The 17,140-nt window shown below is 37.3% G+C and overlaps 1 protein-coding gene across 4 annotated transcripts in view; it reads right to left on the reverse strand.

The window, feature by feature from the left end:
* The window catches only part of BCAR3 (BCAR3 adaptor protein, NSP family member), a 71,093-nt gene that overhangs the window by 9,790 nt on the left and 44,163 nt on the right, over window positions 1-17,140 (reverse strand). For 3 of the 4 annotated variants that reach the window (XM_048946922.1, XM_048946921.1, XM_048946923.1), the window contains exon 4: window positions 988-1,116. In XM_048946922.1, coding sequence (XP_048802879.1) covers window positions 988-1,116 — 129 coding nt within the window. Of the gene's footprint in view, window positions 1-987; window positions 1,117-8,990; window positions 9,090-17,140 lie in introns of those variants that run through there. The other variant, XM_048946924.1, reaches the window with a different exon arrangement.

A 17,140-nucleotide genomic window follows, 5' to 3' on the forward strand; every position in this document is an offset into this window, starting at 1 on the left:
AGCACAAAGCATGGTAGAAAAAATTCTATCTCCAATTCTGAAAATTATGATGTCATCCCACAGCAAAGATCTGGAGGGATTTCTTGGAAAACACCCAGCAATCAGAAGAATGCGTACACTTTTGCATGTATAAATGCCTTCTAGTTTGCTACTAGAAAGCAAAATATAAAAGAAAATAAATGACTTTATTTTACAGTTTAAAGCATCTGAGTATACAACCACACAAACATTTAGAAATAATTACCACAGGACCCCAGAAATTGTGCTTTCATTATTACCTGAAGTGACAGAAGCTTTCATTTGTTATTCTTCATGAATACTGCACAAAACTAGGAAGGAGTCAGACAAATCCTGTTTCGCTGCACTGAATCAGTCCTTTCTGTGTCAAACTTTGAACGTGAAGTCACAAACATGGCCGCTACGTCTGCTCTCCTTATTGATGGGGCAGCAGGCAGCCCGTGGCTCCCCTGAGAGCCGGGTGCGCAGAGGGGGAAGCCCGCAGGGGGAGCTCCAGGCACTCCTGGAAGCTGAGCTCCAATACAACGGCTGTTGTAACACATTTCTAACCGCAGTCATAATGACCAGAGCAAAGTCACTGAAGAGACTTTGCGCTTTTTTCTTCCCCAAAATCAATGCACAAGAAAGCAAACAAAGAACATTTAAACTTTAGCTCAGTATACTGAATCAAAGTATTGTCTGAACAATATGTGCAGATACTGTTCTGATACAAAGTTTAAACTCAATTTTTTGCCTTTACTCAGTGAAAAAAAATCCTGAAATAGTTACAATTTCCACCAGAGTCTTCCCCGAATCCTTTCTCAACTTCATTTTGCACCAAGCTGTGATAAACACAACTTTCACAGTTAAAAAGTATTATGTTCCTGCTAAATTAGTGCAGATATTAGAGGCATGTGTAATTCTTTAGTGCAATTTTGCCTATGAAAGCTCAATACACTGTTGGCAACAAAAAGATAAAGAATAACATACCTGCCGAGGAATCCGTCCGTGGTACCAGGCATGGCTACGCAAATCTTCACTGCTGAGCTGCAGTTCTTCCTCTAGCTCTTTCTTCAGTTTTTCTGGGCTGTTGTCCATAACTTGCCGCTCCTTAGAAAACTGCAATAAAAGATTAAAAGCTTCAACTGTGCCAAGTTTAGTCATTAACATTTTACCTGGGTAGTAACTTCCATCACATGATCTGCACTAACCACTGGAATGCAGGTGCTGCTTTGAGCAGGCTGGCCTGGCTTCTATCTCTTGCTGCATTTTGAAAAATCCAGTGTTTAGTGTTTAGAACATATTCTTGTTATACACTGCACAGAATACAGAGGTGTCCTTTCTCTCCACCAAATCAATAATACTACACCTGCAAAAACACTTCTCTTACTTCTTCGCAGTAAAAATTCTAATTACCTCATAAAGTAGAACTGGACCCACATACCTTGCTCCAGTATTCTCCCTCCTCTTTAACATCCCATCTTAAATTCAGATTCTTTGGGTGTTCTTGTGGTGTTATTGTTGTAGTTGGTGTTTTATCTAATCCCTTTGGCCCATCCAATTAAAAACATTCCATACTCTATATTTCTGTTGCACTAAACATAAGCTGACTCTACCAAATTAAATTTCTATCCTTAAAGGGCTTACTTCTAAGGGGCACTAAATCTGTACATTGAGTTTCCTTCCTTCTTGAGGGAAAGCGCTTTTGTCGCCCCTTAGCCCAGAAAGCATAAGATCCTTCTAACACCAAGAAACTACTGTAAGATGTTTGTGGAAACCATCCATCATTTCTTCTTGGAGGACAGTTTCTGTGCTGGAACAATCCCATCAGGGTTTGTTAAGTCCTCCTGTAAACTATTAGTAGTGTTATAATAGTAACACAAGGTGCAGCATTTTCTCTAGCAACATTTCAAGTACTCTACTTTTGTAAGCACTTAGAGGAGGGAATTTCTTTGGACTTTCTTACATTTCTTACACTCCCCCTTGAAGGAAAGTAATAATAATAATAACTTTAAAGAGAGACCAACATAGGTCTCCAGCAGTGAAGTAGATTAAAATGAAACATATTCCTCATGGCATTACTTTCTTTTCTTCTTTGGTTCTGGACATAAGCCAAAGCTTAAAGGTTCCCTTCTCTGACACGCTGATGTAAATATGCAATGTATGCATTATTTTAAAAATAACTGAGAATGCTGTTGGTCACACACCAGTCCTGTTGTTTTCATGAATGCTGCTTTCTATAGTATTTTCATCTTTAAATATCCATGGCACCTGACCGTGGGAGCAGGTGGCACACATTTAGCACTTCCCTCAGCAATCCTCCCTACAATTTAAAGTAGAATTAAAGTAATCAGCAGATTACTAGACAGCAGATTTCAGGGGGGAATAATGCCAGAAGAGGCAACCTGCTGCCAAGACTTATTTAAACATGCTGAGAGGCCTGAGAAATTCTGAGATAAATTCCCTACTTCTCCCTGCTGTCCTCAGAGGAAATTATGGCTTTATTTATTTATTTATTAAGATGAGCACAAGTGAGAGTGGTTGCTAAAGACAAAGAAAACACACAAGAACATCCTGGTAAAGGATCACTTCTCATCAGTTTTGCTTCTGTGAGCTGCAACCGAGTTATATTTGTCTATACAAATGTGGTTTAAATTTGACAACCATTTTCAACCCTTCACGCTCTTATACAGTCAAGGCCTTTCACCAATTCTTCACAAGTCTTTTCAGAAGAAAAACTCTGCACAGGAACAATCCTCACTACAAAGGCCATCTTCCCTGCATGGACTTTTACATAAAAACATGCCCAATATGAATAGATGAAGATATGAAGCACAGAAAGTCACATGAGAGGCTGTGGCGAGGTCTCAAATCTAAAAGTGAATCCAAGTATCAACATGTAGTCAAGTAAGGTCAGCAATTCCCCCTCCACTCCAAGGCTCACTGAGCTGTCAGGCTAAAATAGCTGAAATGACCTGTGGGACATGTTTGCCACCTTTGATTTCCCAACTCAGATAGCTGGCTGTGCATTTAAAGCTGACCAGCACTGATTCCAAAATTAACAGCTAGCTATTTCACTGCCACATTTGACAAAATTGTAAGAAGTATTATAACATTCACAAAAGCTGAGGAGGAAAAGGCAGGGCACACAAATAGAGAGTACAATTTTCAAGAGCACCAAGCCACCACATTTTTCATGACTGCACCAGGAAGTGGCTAGAGAGCTTTCAAAGTCCCCTCTCTGATCTGAACAGGATTCAGTTGCAATGGTACACACATCTTTTATATTCACAGCTGTGTATTTTGTTGACTTTCTGAAAAAGATTAATACTTTTAGGTGAACTGTACATATCACAAAAACATTTCTGAAAGATATTTGTTACTGAGTAACTAGACTAGAGACATTTAAAAAACCACCAGACTGCTATAGCAAATTCTTATTAATTCTAAAAGCATCTCACTTTGTCTCGGTGGTAGGCAAAGCTATTGTAAATGGAACAGACTAGAGCACATAAATGCAATAACAAATTTGCAAATAACAAAATGCAAATTTGCTTAGGAGAACTAGATTCTTAGCAAGAGAAAGAGCTGCAGCTCTTCACATATCAACTAATTTCATCCGCACTGCTGACATGCATTATCTTAAAAAACAAACAAAACCAACGTGGGTTAATCCAAGTTACACTCGCGCATGAATTTCAAAAACACAAGAAAACCCTTGAACTTCCCCCAGTGGTTAAAGGACATTTCACTACTCAAACGTAATGAGATATTCTGCACTTGAATTACATCTAACACAACAGAAAAACATTTAAGGAATCCAAACCAACTAAAATGTTAACATTCACAGTGACCAATCTCTTAAAAATCCACTCCACCGTGGTTTACCACACTGAACATACCTGCCTGCCAGAGGTCAGCCATCACCCTAGATGAAGCAAACATGCTGAAATAACCCTTATGCAACTCTGAACTCAGTGGAAGATCTTCTGTGGCTAGCACATATCCCACAGTCTGCAGGGGACAAACTGCCTAGGTAAGCAAGTTCAGTACTAACATGTCTTCCTGGGCATTTTTTTGTTGGCTAAGACATTTCTTATATAACCTGAGTGCACTGAAGGGAAAGTGCAAGAATGGACTCAAAAATGAGCCCAGGCACAACATACACAACCATGTTAATCCATAATCAAGAGAGAGAGTCAGCTAGGAACAGCACAATTAGCTATTTCAAAGGACTTGCAGTTAAAAAGACGACTTATTCTGTGCAGCATGACACAGATACTTCAGCCTCATTTCTCAATATGCATGTAAGTATCAATGGACAGCAGCAGTATGCTGCAAAATTGCACCAACTTCAAGGTGATAAGCTTGCACTTAGCAGTACGCCCTCAGTTCGTGTATTTGCCTTATTGGCTCCTGCCCAATTACAAGAAAACTGAATTTCTATGTACAGCTGGAGAATGAAGTAGATGGTAAAAAGAAATAAACAAAAAAACCCGGGGCTAAATGAAATGCTTCACTGTATATAGTGCAAAACACATCTGAAGCAAAATGGAAAAGCCTCCAGTTCAGATACAATTTCCAAGTAGTAAAAACTCTTGAAAAATCTTTGGAGTATGTAAACAAATTAAGTCAGCAGGTCTTCTTTCCAAATACAGATGCTTTCTGCTGATGCTTTCATTGACCTACAAAGAGTGATGTGCTGTCCAAAACCTTTTGTTCACATTTTAGTTGCATTGTTTTCACTCTAGGTGCTATTTCAAGGCTGATTTTTTTTTATTTTTTTTTTTTTAAGCAGGTCTCTATAAGAAAAAATACAGATCTACCTCTCAGTGTATTGTCAACCTCAAGCAAAAGCTCTCAAAATCCTACCTACGTACCTGAAGGAAAACCCAGATGCCAAAAGCTCAGAAAGAGGAAAAGAAAGAAAATAAATCTAGTTAGTACAGTTATTTTAGTACTTTTCATAAATGTCACACCAGTTGATTACATTTCACAAAAGATTTCTGCTTCAAGGCCATTACATCTGTAAGCACAGCCTGCTTTTAGTTTTGCAAGTTACTCTTGTACTACATAAGATTTCACATTTTTCAGGCAAACATCAGCCTAATGTACTGAAGACCAGGACATAACAAAGTTTAAGGACATCAAGCCAATTCCCAAAATATAAACTTGTTGCAAGTAAATTTAAGAAGGTTTTGCCATTACACACTCTTCCTAAGGAGCTTGTGAACACATCTTAATGGACGTTTCTCACAATGATCTGCTGTTCATGCATCTGAGATGTTATTTTCATTTGAGTCTACAGCACTCTCCAAAGGAAACTTGCTATATCAAGCTCATTTCAATCATTCTAGCTGAATTAATCACACTAGATTAGAATAAATTTTAATTGTGCTGAATAGTCTACTGAGTTTGGCGATTAAAATAAGAGTCCCATAGTTATTTCTGTTTGCCACTCGCATTGAATTCTTTCTGCAGTTCATATCTGTATCAGCTCCAGTGAAGAACACATACCCATGGACTATCAAAATAGTTGAGAGAAGAATCATACAGGTCTACACATATCCCTGAAGCTCTATCTCATATATCCTAGATTTCTTGGCTTACCTCAATTTCTATCCCAAACTGGCATACACAAGCATAACTGAATTAGAGAACTGCCTGCACAGTAGCAATAACCATGGTAAGTTCCATCGTGACTGCAATGGCTCTTCAAAACCAAATTAATTTCATTTAGTGTAAGCCTTCAGATTGCCATTACAAAAAATCTAACTAGCCTGACATCTAAACACAGTAGCCACTTTTAATTAATAAGTGAGATATGTGTTTGAAAGAGAGGAAAGAAAAAAGACTTTTCATACCAAGTTCAGTCTAATGTTAGCAGAAGGCAATGAAAAAAAATCAACATAGACAAGAATTCCTCAATTTTCTAGGTGTCCACATTCAGAGCTAGGAAGAGAGCTTCATTTCTGGAATATGGCTCCTGAGAAATCCTGAGTTTGGAGTTAATCAAATCCTAATCTCACTCAGCAACCCCAGGGATTTTGACTACCAAATCTAAGAATTTTAGAAGTTAGTTACCTTTTCTGTTTTTAACTGAGAAAAACTAAACAAGCATATTAAAAAGTCAGACACAATCCACTGGAGAACGTCCCCCTAGCAGTGAAGAGGAATCCCTTATAGAGCAATGGACTTTATACTATCCACACATATATGAAAGAAAGCATACTGCAGTTTAAAAAAAATAATCAATTGTGCAAAATTAACATGGGGATTTGAACAAGATCATAAGGTAAGACTTACAAAGTCAAACTCTGCATCAAGACAGCAAGGTATCAAAGTCCAGGGAGCTACACAAAGTTTCACACAATTTTGGTAGGTTGACCTTTCCCATTTGCCCCCCTTCAACATCAACAGATTTAATGTCAACAGGCAGATTCATACAGATGACTTGTAAACTCATGTTATCAAGTCCAACTGCCTCCACATCTGCAGAAAGCAGATACGTGAAGCCCAAGGATGCCAGTAAAACAGATTTAGATAATCACATACTGAAGAAATATTAATTAAGATCTACTATGTATAAAAAGTGTTTATAGTTCACCCAACATAGGAGATGGCACTTGAAATAAGTAGCTGCTTATAAAAGGCTTCTGATCCATACCACATTCATAGCATTAGTACATAACCCAGTAGTGGGATAAATCAGCATGTTGGCAGTTTTAAAACTTGGCAGCCCTGATAAATTGAGCAGCTTTCCCCTTTAGCACAGCTTCAGCTGAGAGTGAATCATAGTCGAGAATTAAGAATGAAAATACTCGAATGTCAAGGTCTGTCTTTCCAGTCATTATGACTATACCAGCTAAAACTCAAAAAACAAAAACAACTGCCCTTCACTTTTAAAAACGCTATTTTACCACTGATTTATTCTTAACTCCAAAAAAAGGCAAAAATTAAAGAACAATAAAGTCACAATTCATCATTCTCTCTTCACAGTTCTCCCTCACCAACAAAAACCCTGTGCCTTAAAGTTTCCCTTTGTTTTCCTCAAATGTAGAACCTGACCTTTACTCTGAACAGCCATTAGAACCAAATGGGATTTTACAAGGTACTGACAGATCATGGTTGAAGAATAGGTTGATCCAAATTCAGATCTTCTCTTTGTATTTTCTATTACCACATAGAAAACAAAGCAAACTTCTGCTCTTGAGATCCTAATTTAATATGCTATAAGTACAGCAAAAAGCAAGTCTTCAAGTGTTGAACCTTCCTGTGCTTTGAGAGGGCATGAGGGTCCCTTGAAATCAGACACATTGCTTTCAATTAAGTTATACAATACACTGAATTGATCTTGACATGGGGAGGGGGGAGGTGAGAGGAATTGAATTCAGAGGTAGCTGTTGACTTCAACATCTTTATTTATGATCAATTTTGTATTTAAATGCACGATTATTTCTTATTAAAACTAAGAATTAATCCCATCTAATTAAACAGACTGATTTTGCTTGAAGTGCTATGTTTCCACAAATTAAGAAGATGACTTACACCAAGTTGTTCATACAGCCCTAGGCACTTTGTCACCTAATGCAATGTGCATCAATTGGTCTCCAGGTACAGACCTGAGCTGTTCCAATACCTAATGCCATTTTCTCTGAAACGAATGCACCCCAGTTCTGACTGTCAGAACTTCTTGAAATAGCAGTTCGTCAGATTCAACCAATGCTAAATCTGCATGATGGAACAAATGTATTCAAATCTATTTTAAATGCTGCAAATCCCTTTAAATAGAACCGTATTTTTGAAAGAGCCCAGCTGTAATTTTTTTCTACATAAAAGGTTTTATTTTTTACCCTCCATAGAGCAAACACTATTAATGTTTCAGTTTCTCCAGAGACTGTATGGATTAGACCAAATGGAAAGTTGCTATGACAACATCACCGTTATTTTAGGTATTAGGAATTCATGCCAAGTTAAACAAAGGGCACACATGGTCAAGAACAACAGCTCTGACATCCAACAAAGTCCATTTTTCAAGTTTCAGAATAATAGAATGTTAAGCCTTATATTTAAAATTCTAATGAAGATCAAGATTTCAGTAACAGGACAGTATCGTTAGCTCTCCATCCTGATGGTAACTTCTGACAATTGTCAGTCAGAAAGAGGACAGTCTGATTAGAGTCCACAGTTCCAGTGTGCCCAGAAGACGGAGCCCCACAACCCATTTTCAGAATTTCACAGGCTGAACCATTAGGGGACCACTGAGGTGAGCAATGATTGCTCCCAAATTTAAGCTCTTGTATCAAAATACAAAAGTCTACAGGCCATGAGAGAGCAACCTTCACATCCTTGTTGCAAGTGTGTCAGAAAAACAATACACATTAGACAGTGACTTATATAGCTGACACTAGATATTCAAAGAACAATCTAACCATAAATCTTAAATAAAAAGATTTTAAAGTTTAGATGCAATTCACAGATCCCCAAAAGTAATTACAGTTCAATCACCCCTTCTAAAAGTATGGCTCTAAATGTTTATGAAGGCTTGTTCTTTGCAAATAGGACACATTTTCTGAGCTTTGTAATTTCAAAAGTTCTAAATACAAGGTTAAATACTAAATTGTCTAATGCATTTTCAAAAACTGAGCTTCTGAGCAAAACTGTCCATACTTTCATTAAGCAAGTGAAAAAGTTAGAGAACCAAGTGGTTTGATTTACATTCTGAAGCCTTGAAACTTTGCTAAAATTATTCTCAGCGAGACCAAAACCAGTGGCATTTCTTTTAAACTTGCTGCTTAAACATGAAGACAGGCAGCTTAATACTCATAAAACTGAAAGTTGCTTTCTCCATGAGACGCTGGTATGGTATTTTCTTTAGAACAGATACACACTGTATCCATCCATCATATAAAAACAAACCCTTCTGAGCAGAAACCAAGAGCATTACTGATTAACATTTTGCTTATTTGTTGTTATTGAAAAAGGACACCTACCTTGACTCTAATAATAGACTTACGGTGATAAAAGCAGCAAAGCGCTGCAATCAGCATTTGAAAAACATTATAGTCCTTCGGCATGTTCAGTTCTTCTGTTTGTACGTCCTCAAGCCTGAAGATGAACGGTCACTACTACTAGTTTCAGAGATTCAACGAGCTCTTCAGAACTGTGCCTGCCAGAGCTGACACACCCCCCTACTCACATATCAGACAAGGACACTTTCCACAGCTGAAGCTGATACTATCAATGCAGCAACCGCTGGCATCCTTGCTTCCAGTATGCCAGAATCCTCATGTGATCTGTTCCACTCACCAGTGAAATTCTAGCTCCTCTATCTTGGTATCGTATCCCGAGTCAGAGCTGCACATAAGTCAGCAGCTCAAGACAAACTTCTCCTGATGAGATACAGTACCCAATTGTCTCCCTGCACTGATAAGAGTTTAAACAGTTCCTTCAGCTCAGTCATGCAGCATTTTCTATCTGCATCATCAATATCTTTCAACATACAGAGGATAAAATCAAAGATGAAAAGCAGTTGATCAGTGCTTGATGATTGTTGCTTATCACATGTGAATAAGATTTACATCTTTAGAGCTTATGTATAAAAGGGAAATTATGAATCTCTTGTTTTTTAATTAGGAAGCTTCTGGTGATCAGTCCTTGAAGAAAAAAATGCTACAAAACCAACATTGCCAGCATGGTCAGTGTTAGAGGTGTAACAAGGGCACTATCAGCATTTAAACTATCAGTAGATAGCTCCAGTTAGATGACAGTCCCATAGAATTGTGCAAGTTGCAAGAGAAAGAAAAGATGCAATTTAAAAACGCCTGGTTTGACGAACACCAAACAAGTTACATGTTTATGCCTCTGATTCTATTTTCTTGGAAGCCACAGTCGCACATAGGCATCACCATCAAGACTGTGATAACTAGAATATTTTATCTGCTGCTCAGATTTATCATTATTTTATATTGTGATAATATTTTATCACAGCACAGAGAGATTGAAAAAAGAGAACTAAAAACTGCCCTACAGATTCTTCTATGCCATGCTTTCAATCTTCCTGCCTACATTCTGCATTCCAGTTTAATTACCACAGTACCATACTCTAAGGATACAACTACATCACAAATACTCTAAAGAATGGGATTGGCACACTTCTGCATTATCTGCGTATGCAGCAGACTCCTCAACCAGATGAAAACTAAATTCTTCAGCTGTGTCTCAGATTTCTTACTACTAGGCAGGTTGCATAGACCTGCCTAGTCCAGAAGTTACAGATAATTCAGATCTCAAATTATGAGTTAGCTCCAAGGACTGTTTAAAAGGAAGAGTTACTTGTCCTTCTATGTCAGCAATACATTCCATAATTAGGAGGATGTATATATTCAATGTTTACAGATGCCCTGAGACAATACTTGAGAGGCAATACTTCCTATCTAATAACAGAGTACCTCCTTCCCACACTGAACAACTGAATGAGGTGAAATGGCCTCAGTGTTCGAATCAAACAATGAGATTTGGCACGTCTGCTAAAAAGCAGCACTGAGCAAAGAAAACAGCACAGCATACTAAGGTTTCATTTGGTTTATAATGAACAGAAACTACCATAACGAGAACTCAAAACTATACCAGCTGACAAGAAGGGCTATGAGGATGATTAAGCTATTTTGGCAACAGAAACAATGTTTAGCAATGCAAAAATCAAGTGGGACACTTATTCCAAAAAGCATCAGAAAAAAGTTTAGAAAAGGAGAAAAGCTCTTTAAGGCAGAAGGGGAAAGGGACAAAATATTTTATGACCAAGCAATGAATAAATATACGCTGGAATTTAGACAAAGGCTCTCAGTCATAAGACTTTCCCAAGAATCGAGGGCTGGAAGCAGCAGATCTAACAAAATTCAGTATTAAGCACTTCACTGAAAGAAAAAAAAAACAAACCATCCAAATCCCCATAAGAGCACAGTATGGTACTTGTGGCAATAAGGAGGATGCAGCACCCTTTATGTACTTGTACCTTCCTCCCTTACCAAGCTCCAGACTACAAATTCAATCAGCCGTTGCTGTGGTTCATTAGCTAATGCACACTTATTTCCCCAGGCCTCAGTAATTTTGTACGTACATTCATGTCTTACAGAGACCTGACATTTTGCAGCTTTGTGTGTGACTCATTTATGCAGGGAAACTTCCTGGTATAGTTTTAATGGTCTAGTCTGAAGGATACAATTCTTGACGTGGTTGCTTAACCTGAAACAACATGTGAAAATACAAGGGAGGTATAGAACATCTTCCCAAACATTTTCAACAGGAGCTGGATTCCTCCTCTAGTCTTTTCCATACTGACAGCATACAGACTGAATGACAGCATCTTCATCAAACACCCTTCATTGTAGGCACAATCTCTTTTCTTCAGTGCACAGCTCAACTGGAAAAGTATATTTGGCTTAATGTTCACGTATCTATTTTTCATTTGAAAATACTTATTATTAAGCATGAGTAAAAAAAAAAATTTACAGCTGCAGCTCAACATGAGCAGTACTGCATAAATTACAGATCATAACTGTTAGTTTTCCGCTTCCTATCTGTAATGGAATAAGAATCAAATAGGAATAAGAATCAAAACTATGTATGTTGTCGGAATGAGAGAAACAATGACATTTACTCTTTAAAATAATGCTGTACAATTTCATAGAGTAGCTGTTGACACTTTTTTTTTTTTTTTTAATCAGCATTGCATTGCTGACAGGAAAGAGTGCTTTATTTGGATATTTAGATAGTGCATCTATTCTTTTTTTAATATAACAAGATTTATGTATTTATTTTTAATGTAAGGACAACACGTGCTCTGCGCCTACAGTTCAAAGAATAAATGATGCATTTTTAGGAGCAGAGTCAGAACTGAACCTCTGTATGACCCTGTGATACAGTACTATGAAAACCAGGACTAGTGGAAGAAATCACAGAAGACACAACAAATTTCTGGGTGATGCTATAATAATTCTTGCTCTGATGGCTATCATGGAGCTGCTTTCAGCCAGCATGACTAAAGACACCCCTCATGCCACTCCAAATTACACTAAATTCATAGCTAAGAAATACTAAGAGGAGCAAAGCATGGTTTAGACATATTCACTCTTCTGTTCTGCAACTTTCACTGGTACTTTGAGTTCTCACACTCTGTAGAAGAAATAAACTGTTTCATACACAGCAGAAAAATAGTTTTTGATATTTCTGAGAAGCCATGTTATCAATGTGATTCTAATGTTCTCCAACTTTAGAATCCATAGAATGTTCTCAAGAGATCAACCATATTCCTTTCTTTGTCTTCAAGGATTCTTGGCAAACATTTTAGCATATGTGATATTTCTTTCAAAGGATGGCTGGCTAGAGTATTTTTGGTAGCTAAGTTTAGTTAGAAAAGATTTCTAAGCTCATAGATCTTAAACTTACGAGGTTAAGGACACTTGATCATAGAAGTGTTCCAAATCAACTTCTTAATCTCAGAAAGATAAACTGAGGTGTCTGTCAGTCTCATCTGTATTATTACAAAGCCTCTACAATTACTTTAAGCATTTCATGATCTGGTTTAAATTACACTTATTCAGCACCACAGATCAGGACTGTCCTAACACACCTGAACTTCTTCCAGCTCCAATCACAGCACAGAGCATAATGCAAGAGCTTGAAGTGTTCACACTGAATAGTGTGTATCTGCTTGGGGAAATCCTTCTTGGCTGCCTTAATCTTTCTGATTTCTTTTAATCCTTCTCCCTTTCTTTGGAGACAGAATGTTGGAATCATTTCTCTTGGGGTTGTGGGTTTCTTTTCTCTCATTACAAAAACAAAACAACAGCAAAGATTTCTTCAGCTTCAAGGATGCAAATGGCTCAAGTCAGGCTACTGAACTCTGTAAAGATCTGAAGTTATCAAAGTCTGCAGAGCTAAAAGAAGCTATTTTGAATCAAACCTGTGTTCATGGGAGTGCTTGTAATTCACACAAGGATCTATGATTATCAATTTCACATTACAAAGTAATAATTTCAGACCAAGGCTCATTGAGGGGATTGATGACTTGTAACTATTATTTGGTACTACATCAACAAATCATGTAAGCATTTAAATCAGCTTAACAATATTCAAAGGATCACATGCGATGCTACAGTAGATTTCTTTCCACTAAATGAAAGTAAACAATACACCCAGAAAGCCAACCATAAACCACAGAAGACATGGTGTACTGTACAAGGGTCAGCAGCCTAAATCTGATATAGCACCCAGCCAATCCAAAGCATGCTGCTCACTGTTACTGGACTAATAACACCACACAAGGTACAGAGCCTCTTGATTGCACAGCGCATACGTACAGTCTAACCTGGCTTGTGACCATCTACTGCCATGAAATGGCACCTGTAAGGTTGTAATAAAGTACAATAGGAATAAAATTTGAAAGAAAAAAACCCAAAGTATTTAAATTTTAAGTTTGGAACATTATTCTTTTTATATGTATGTCTTTTCTCTATAGCTAAGTATTTGTGGTTCTGATGTGAGAAAAAGCCAGAAAACAGTGGATGACAACTGATAAATTATTTGCTCACAGTAACAGCATTGTTGCAACACCCACTGCCACTTAAGTGCCAGTACTCAGTCCCGAGGACAAGGCCTAGCACCTCTAACTGAAGTTCTGTGAGGAATGCCTCCAAACACTGGTATTACCTACTGTTCACAGCTGAATAGTTTTTAAAGTGTAAAATACATAGAGCAAAGGGGATGACAACATTGAAAACGCTGCTTACTTTTATCTGTCCTTGACTCAACTGTCAGTGGACACATAATGTCCCACTACCTAGCTCATGTCATACCATTCCTGTGTCACTTCTTACTAGAACTGACTCCTTCAAATACTAACCTCACTTCCTGCAAGCTCTTGTTGGTGCAGTTCCTGATCATAAATCAGAAGACACAGCTGTAGCTGTTATTACATTTGTTTGCACTGCAGGGGTGCGGTATGGGAGAGGTCAGCCAAACTCCTTTCTTCTCTCTGCAGCAGTTCCGTGAGGAAAAGTCAGGAAATACTCTGTAATCATTGTATGGGAACAGCAAGAAAACAAAGATTCCATTTATTTTGTGTTCAAATAAACCTTTGGTAATTGGAGTCATCTAAAAATATAGATTGGAAACTGCAAAAATAGGTGTCCAGCCTTCTTAAGAGCTTCCTGCTGGGTCCTAATGCAAATTTTAGGACACCTAAATACCTTAAAAAAAAACCTGCACTTTTATAACTAAAATACTCAAACCTCACAGACAGCTGGCAATAGGCGTAGTTTTTCTTACAGCCATTTATTAAGAAGCTACCACACACTACTATTGATCCTACCAAAAACAAGACTTCATATGCTTGAGCTCCATCTACTGTCTGCCACTTTGTGTATAAGCACTAACCTATTTTGTAAGGTCTCATCTGTCTTTCTTTCAATTTATTCTTTACACTGGATAAAATAAGGAAGTGAAAAAGCACATATTTCCATTTTTATTTTTATTTTTCGCTAAGAGTTTGTTCACAACTTCTGGCTCATGTTTTCTTCCCTTTTGTGTTGATTTAGCTGTCATTAGTCTAACTTCAATTTTGCTGAACACTGTACAGGAGATCTCTTGCACATAAAAAGGACCCACTTATACAATTACTAACTGCAGATTTCTGCTTTTGAAAGTCTCCCCACTCCTATCAAAGTAAAGTCTTTATCTGAGATCTATTCCAATTTCAGCTATTTCTCAAAGATGAAAAAATTCTTTTACCTCACCAACGTAACTGGAAGAACCTCAAAATGAACCATTAATCAGAACTCCTGAATACTCTAAAATACTTGCCATTTATAGAAAGAGATTTTGGATGTATAACACTCAAAAATTAAACCCAAAAGTCACAAGGCTGTGCTGGAGTTTTTCATAGCCTTTAGCAGCATGTATGAGTTTGAGAAGGCCTGTTTCCCCCCACGTTTCTGCATGACACGCTTTCATGAAATTGAGGAAGCAAATATGGCAAGCTCATATCAATTCACATACCTCCCGTTACTAACTGAAAGACTTGAGGACAAGGAGGCAAATGATCTCAGAGTATTCTACACAGCCACTAAAACTATATTCCCTGTGCTTAGTTTCTAATAGCACTTGACAGATAAAACCCTCAATCAGCAAATTCTGTTCCTTTAAGAGTATAAATTTGTAGATGAAATCACAGCTGAAATGTACTTCCAATACTTCTTCCCTCTCTGCAGGCAGATTTATACCCGAACAACATGTTTCCAAGAAGAGGCAAGATGCACAGACACACACAGTACACTAGCCTTACCCTAATTACAAGCTTCACCTCTATATGCTTTGTCACTAAGAATTCCCAAAATATTTATTAATAATTTGACTTCCACAGGCTATATATACACTCCCTCTTGCAGTTTATGTATTTGTATAAGTTTGAAAATCAACTTAAGGTGCCGCTATATACAAGTTTAATACAAACAATTCCACAGACCAATAAGCCTTTGCTCTTAGTCTACCTACAGATTAGAAAAAGGACCCAAACATATCAATACCTGTTGTTTTTAAAGCTTAATTCCACAGAATACTAATGAACATTTGAAATGAAAAGAAGTATTCCACACAAAACCACAGCTCAGCAACTGTTAGGAAAAGATCAACACAAAGGATGATAAACTGCAGTGAGGTCTCTATTCCATTAACAGTTTAAGTATCTCACATAAAAAGGAATAAAATTGTGTGGCACTCATAGCTTTTATATGTATACACACACACACATCTATTTACATAGGTATATAAAAGTCTGCTGTAGGCTGTAAGAATTCCAGCTGATGCCCTCACTCAGACAGCAAGACACCTTTTTCCTCCCCTTAACCAATGCATTGTTTCTACAGAAATTGGAAAGAAAAATCAAACTCAGTTTACAACTAGATTAACTTTTATGCACTTACCACTCAAATCTTCAAATCCTTTTCATTATGCATGGGGTTGTTCTTAAGAATATATTAATTGTACACTGCAAGTGAGGTGATACAAACTACATGAGCAGTACTGTCATTCAGCAACTTTCTTTCTTAGACATAGGTAGTACTTTTTGGGAAATGGGATACCTTCCCCCCCCCCCCCAAATAAGGCAGCATGAGGGATTAGGTGCAGTATTACACTCAAAAGCACAGCTTTTCCAGAAATGCTCTCTTGCTTCAACAGTCACAACTTCTAATAAAATTATGCATTTGCACTAAAAATGAATCACAAATCAAGGAGCACTAGGCAGTGACCACCTTTTTATTCTCCTTGATTTGAAAAATAAATAAAAATTATCATTCACTATTATTTCCTTTAATGATGCCATCATTTTGAGTTAAGGATATTATCAATAGAAATCTGTAACTGCCAGCATTTGAAGGCCACAGATATTAATATCTTGGAGAGAGTTTTCCTCTTAAATCTAAGTTTCACAAGATCTTTAGAGTCAAAATGAAAATAATGCTTTCAATATGAAATCTAGGCATTCCTTTGTACCTCAAAATTTCTGTCCTGCATTTCAGATTTCAGGTCTTTCCAATTGATGTTTCTTACAAATGAATGTGGCTTAGCAGTTGTAATTGATCTAACAAAGATACTGAAAAATCTACTAAGTATTCCACCAGCACTAGTGTCACCAGTGATACCAGGGAAATTAGAGCAATGTACTTTTATAGACAGTTTTCAACCCAAAGCTTTGTTGCAATCTCAGTGCATGTAGTAGCTGTTGGTGACTCCATAACAGACATTATTTGAGAGTTAATGAGCAACAATATTCAGGAACTAGAATACAGACATTAACAGAGTCAAATTTGTAACAAGAGGGTAGGTATAAGATCGATCCTTAGTATATAATTAGAGAGAATACATGGTTCTGATAGCATCAACATTTTAGATTTACCAAAGCCTAGAAACATTATGAAAGCTATTTCACACACAAAATACTGTAAACTCTATTTCAGCATTAGGGAAGGGAAATGCATGAGCTACTGCTGTGAGATTCTCCAATAAAGGCCAGATTAATTAGAAAGCCACTGTCCACTTCACTGAATTCATATGAGGATTATCATTCACAAAGAAAAAAAAAAAG

The sequence above is a fragment of the Lagopus muta genome, chromosome 5 (genome assembly GCF_023343835.1).
Source record: "Lagopus muta isolate bLagMut1 chromosome 5, bLagMut1 primary, whole genome shotgun sequence".
In the NCBI taxonomy this organism is placed as follows: domain Eukaryota; kingdom Metazoa; phylum Chordata; class Aves; order Galliformes; family Phasianidae; genus Lagopus; species Lagopus muta.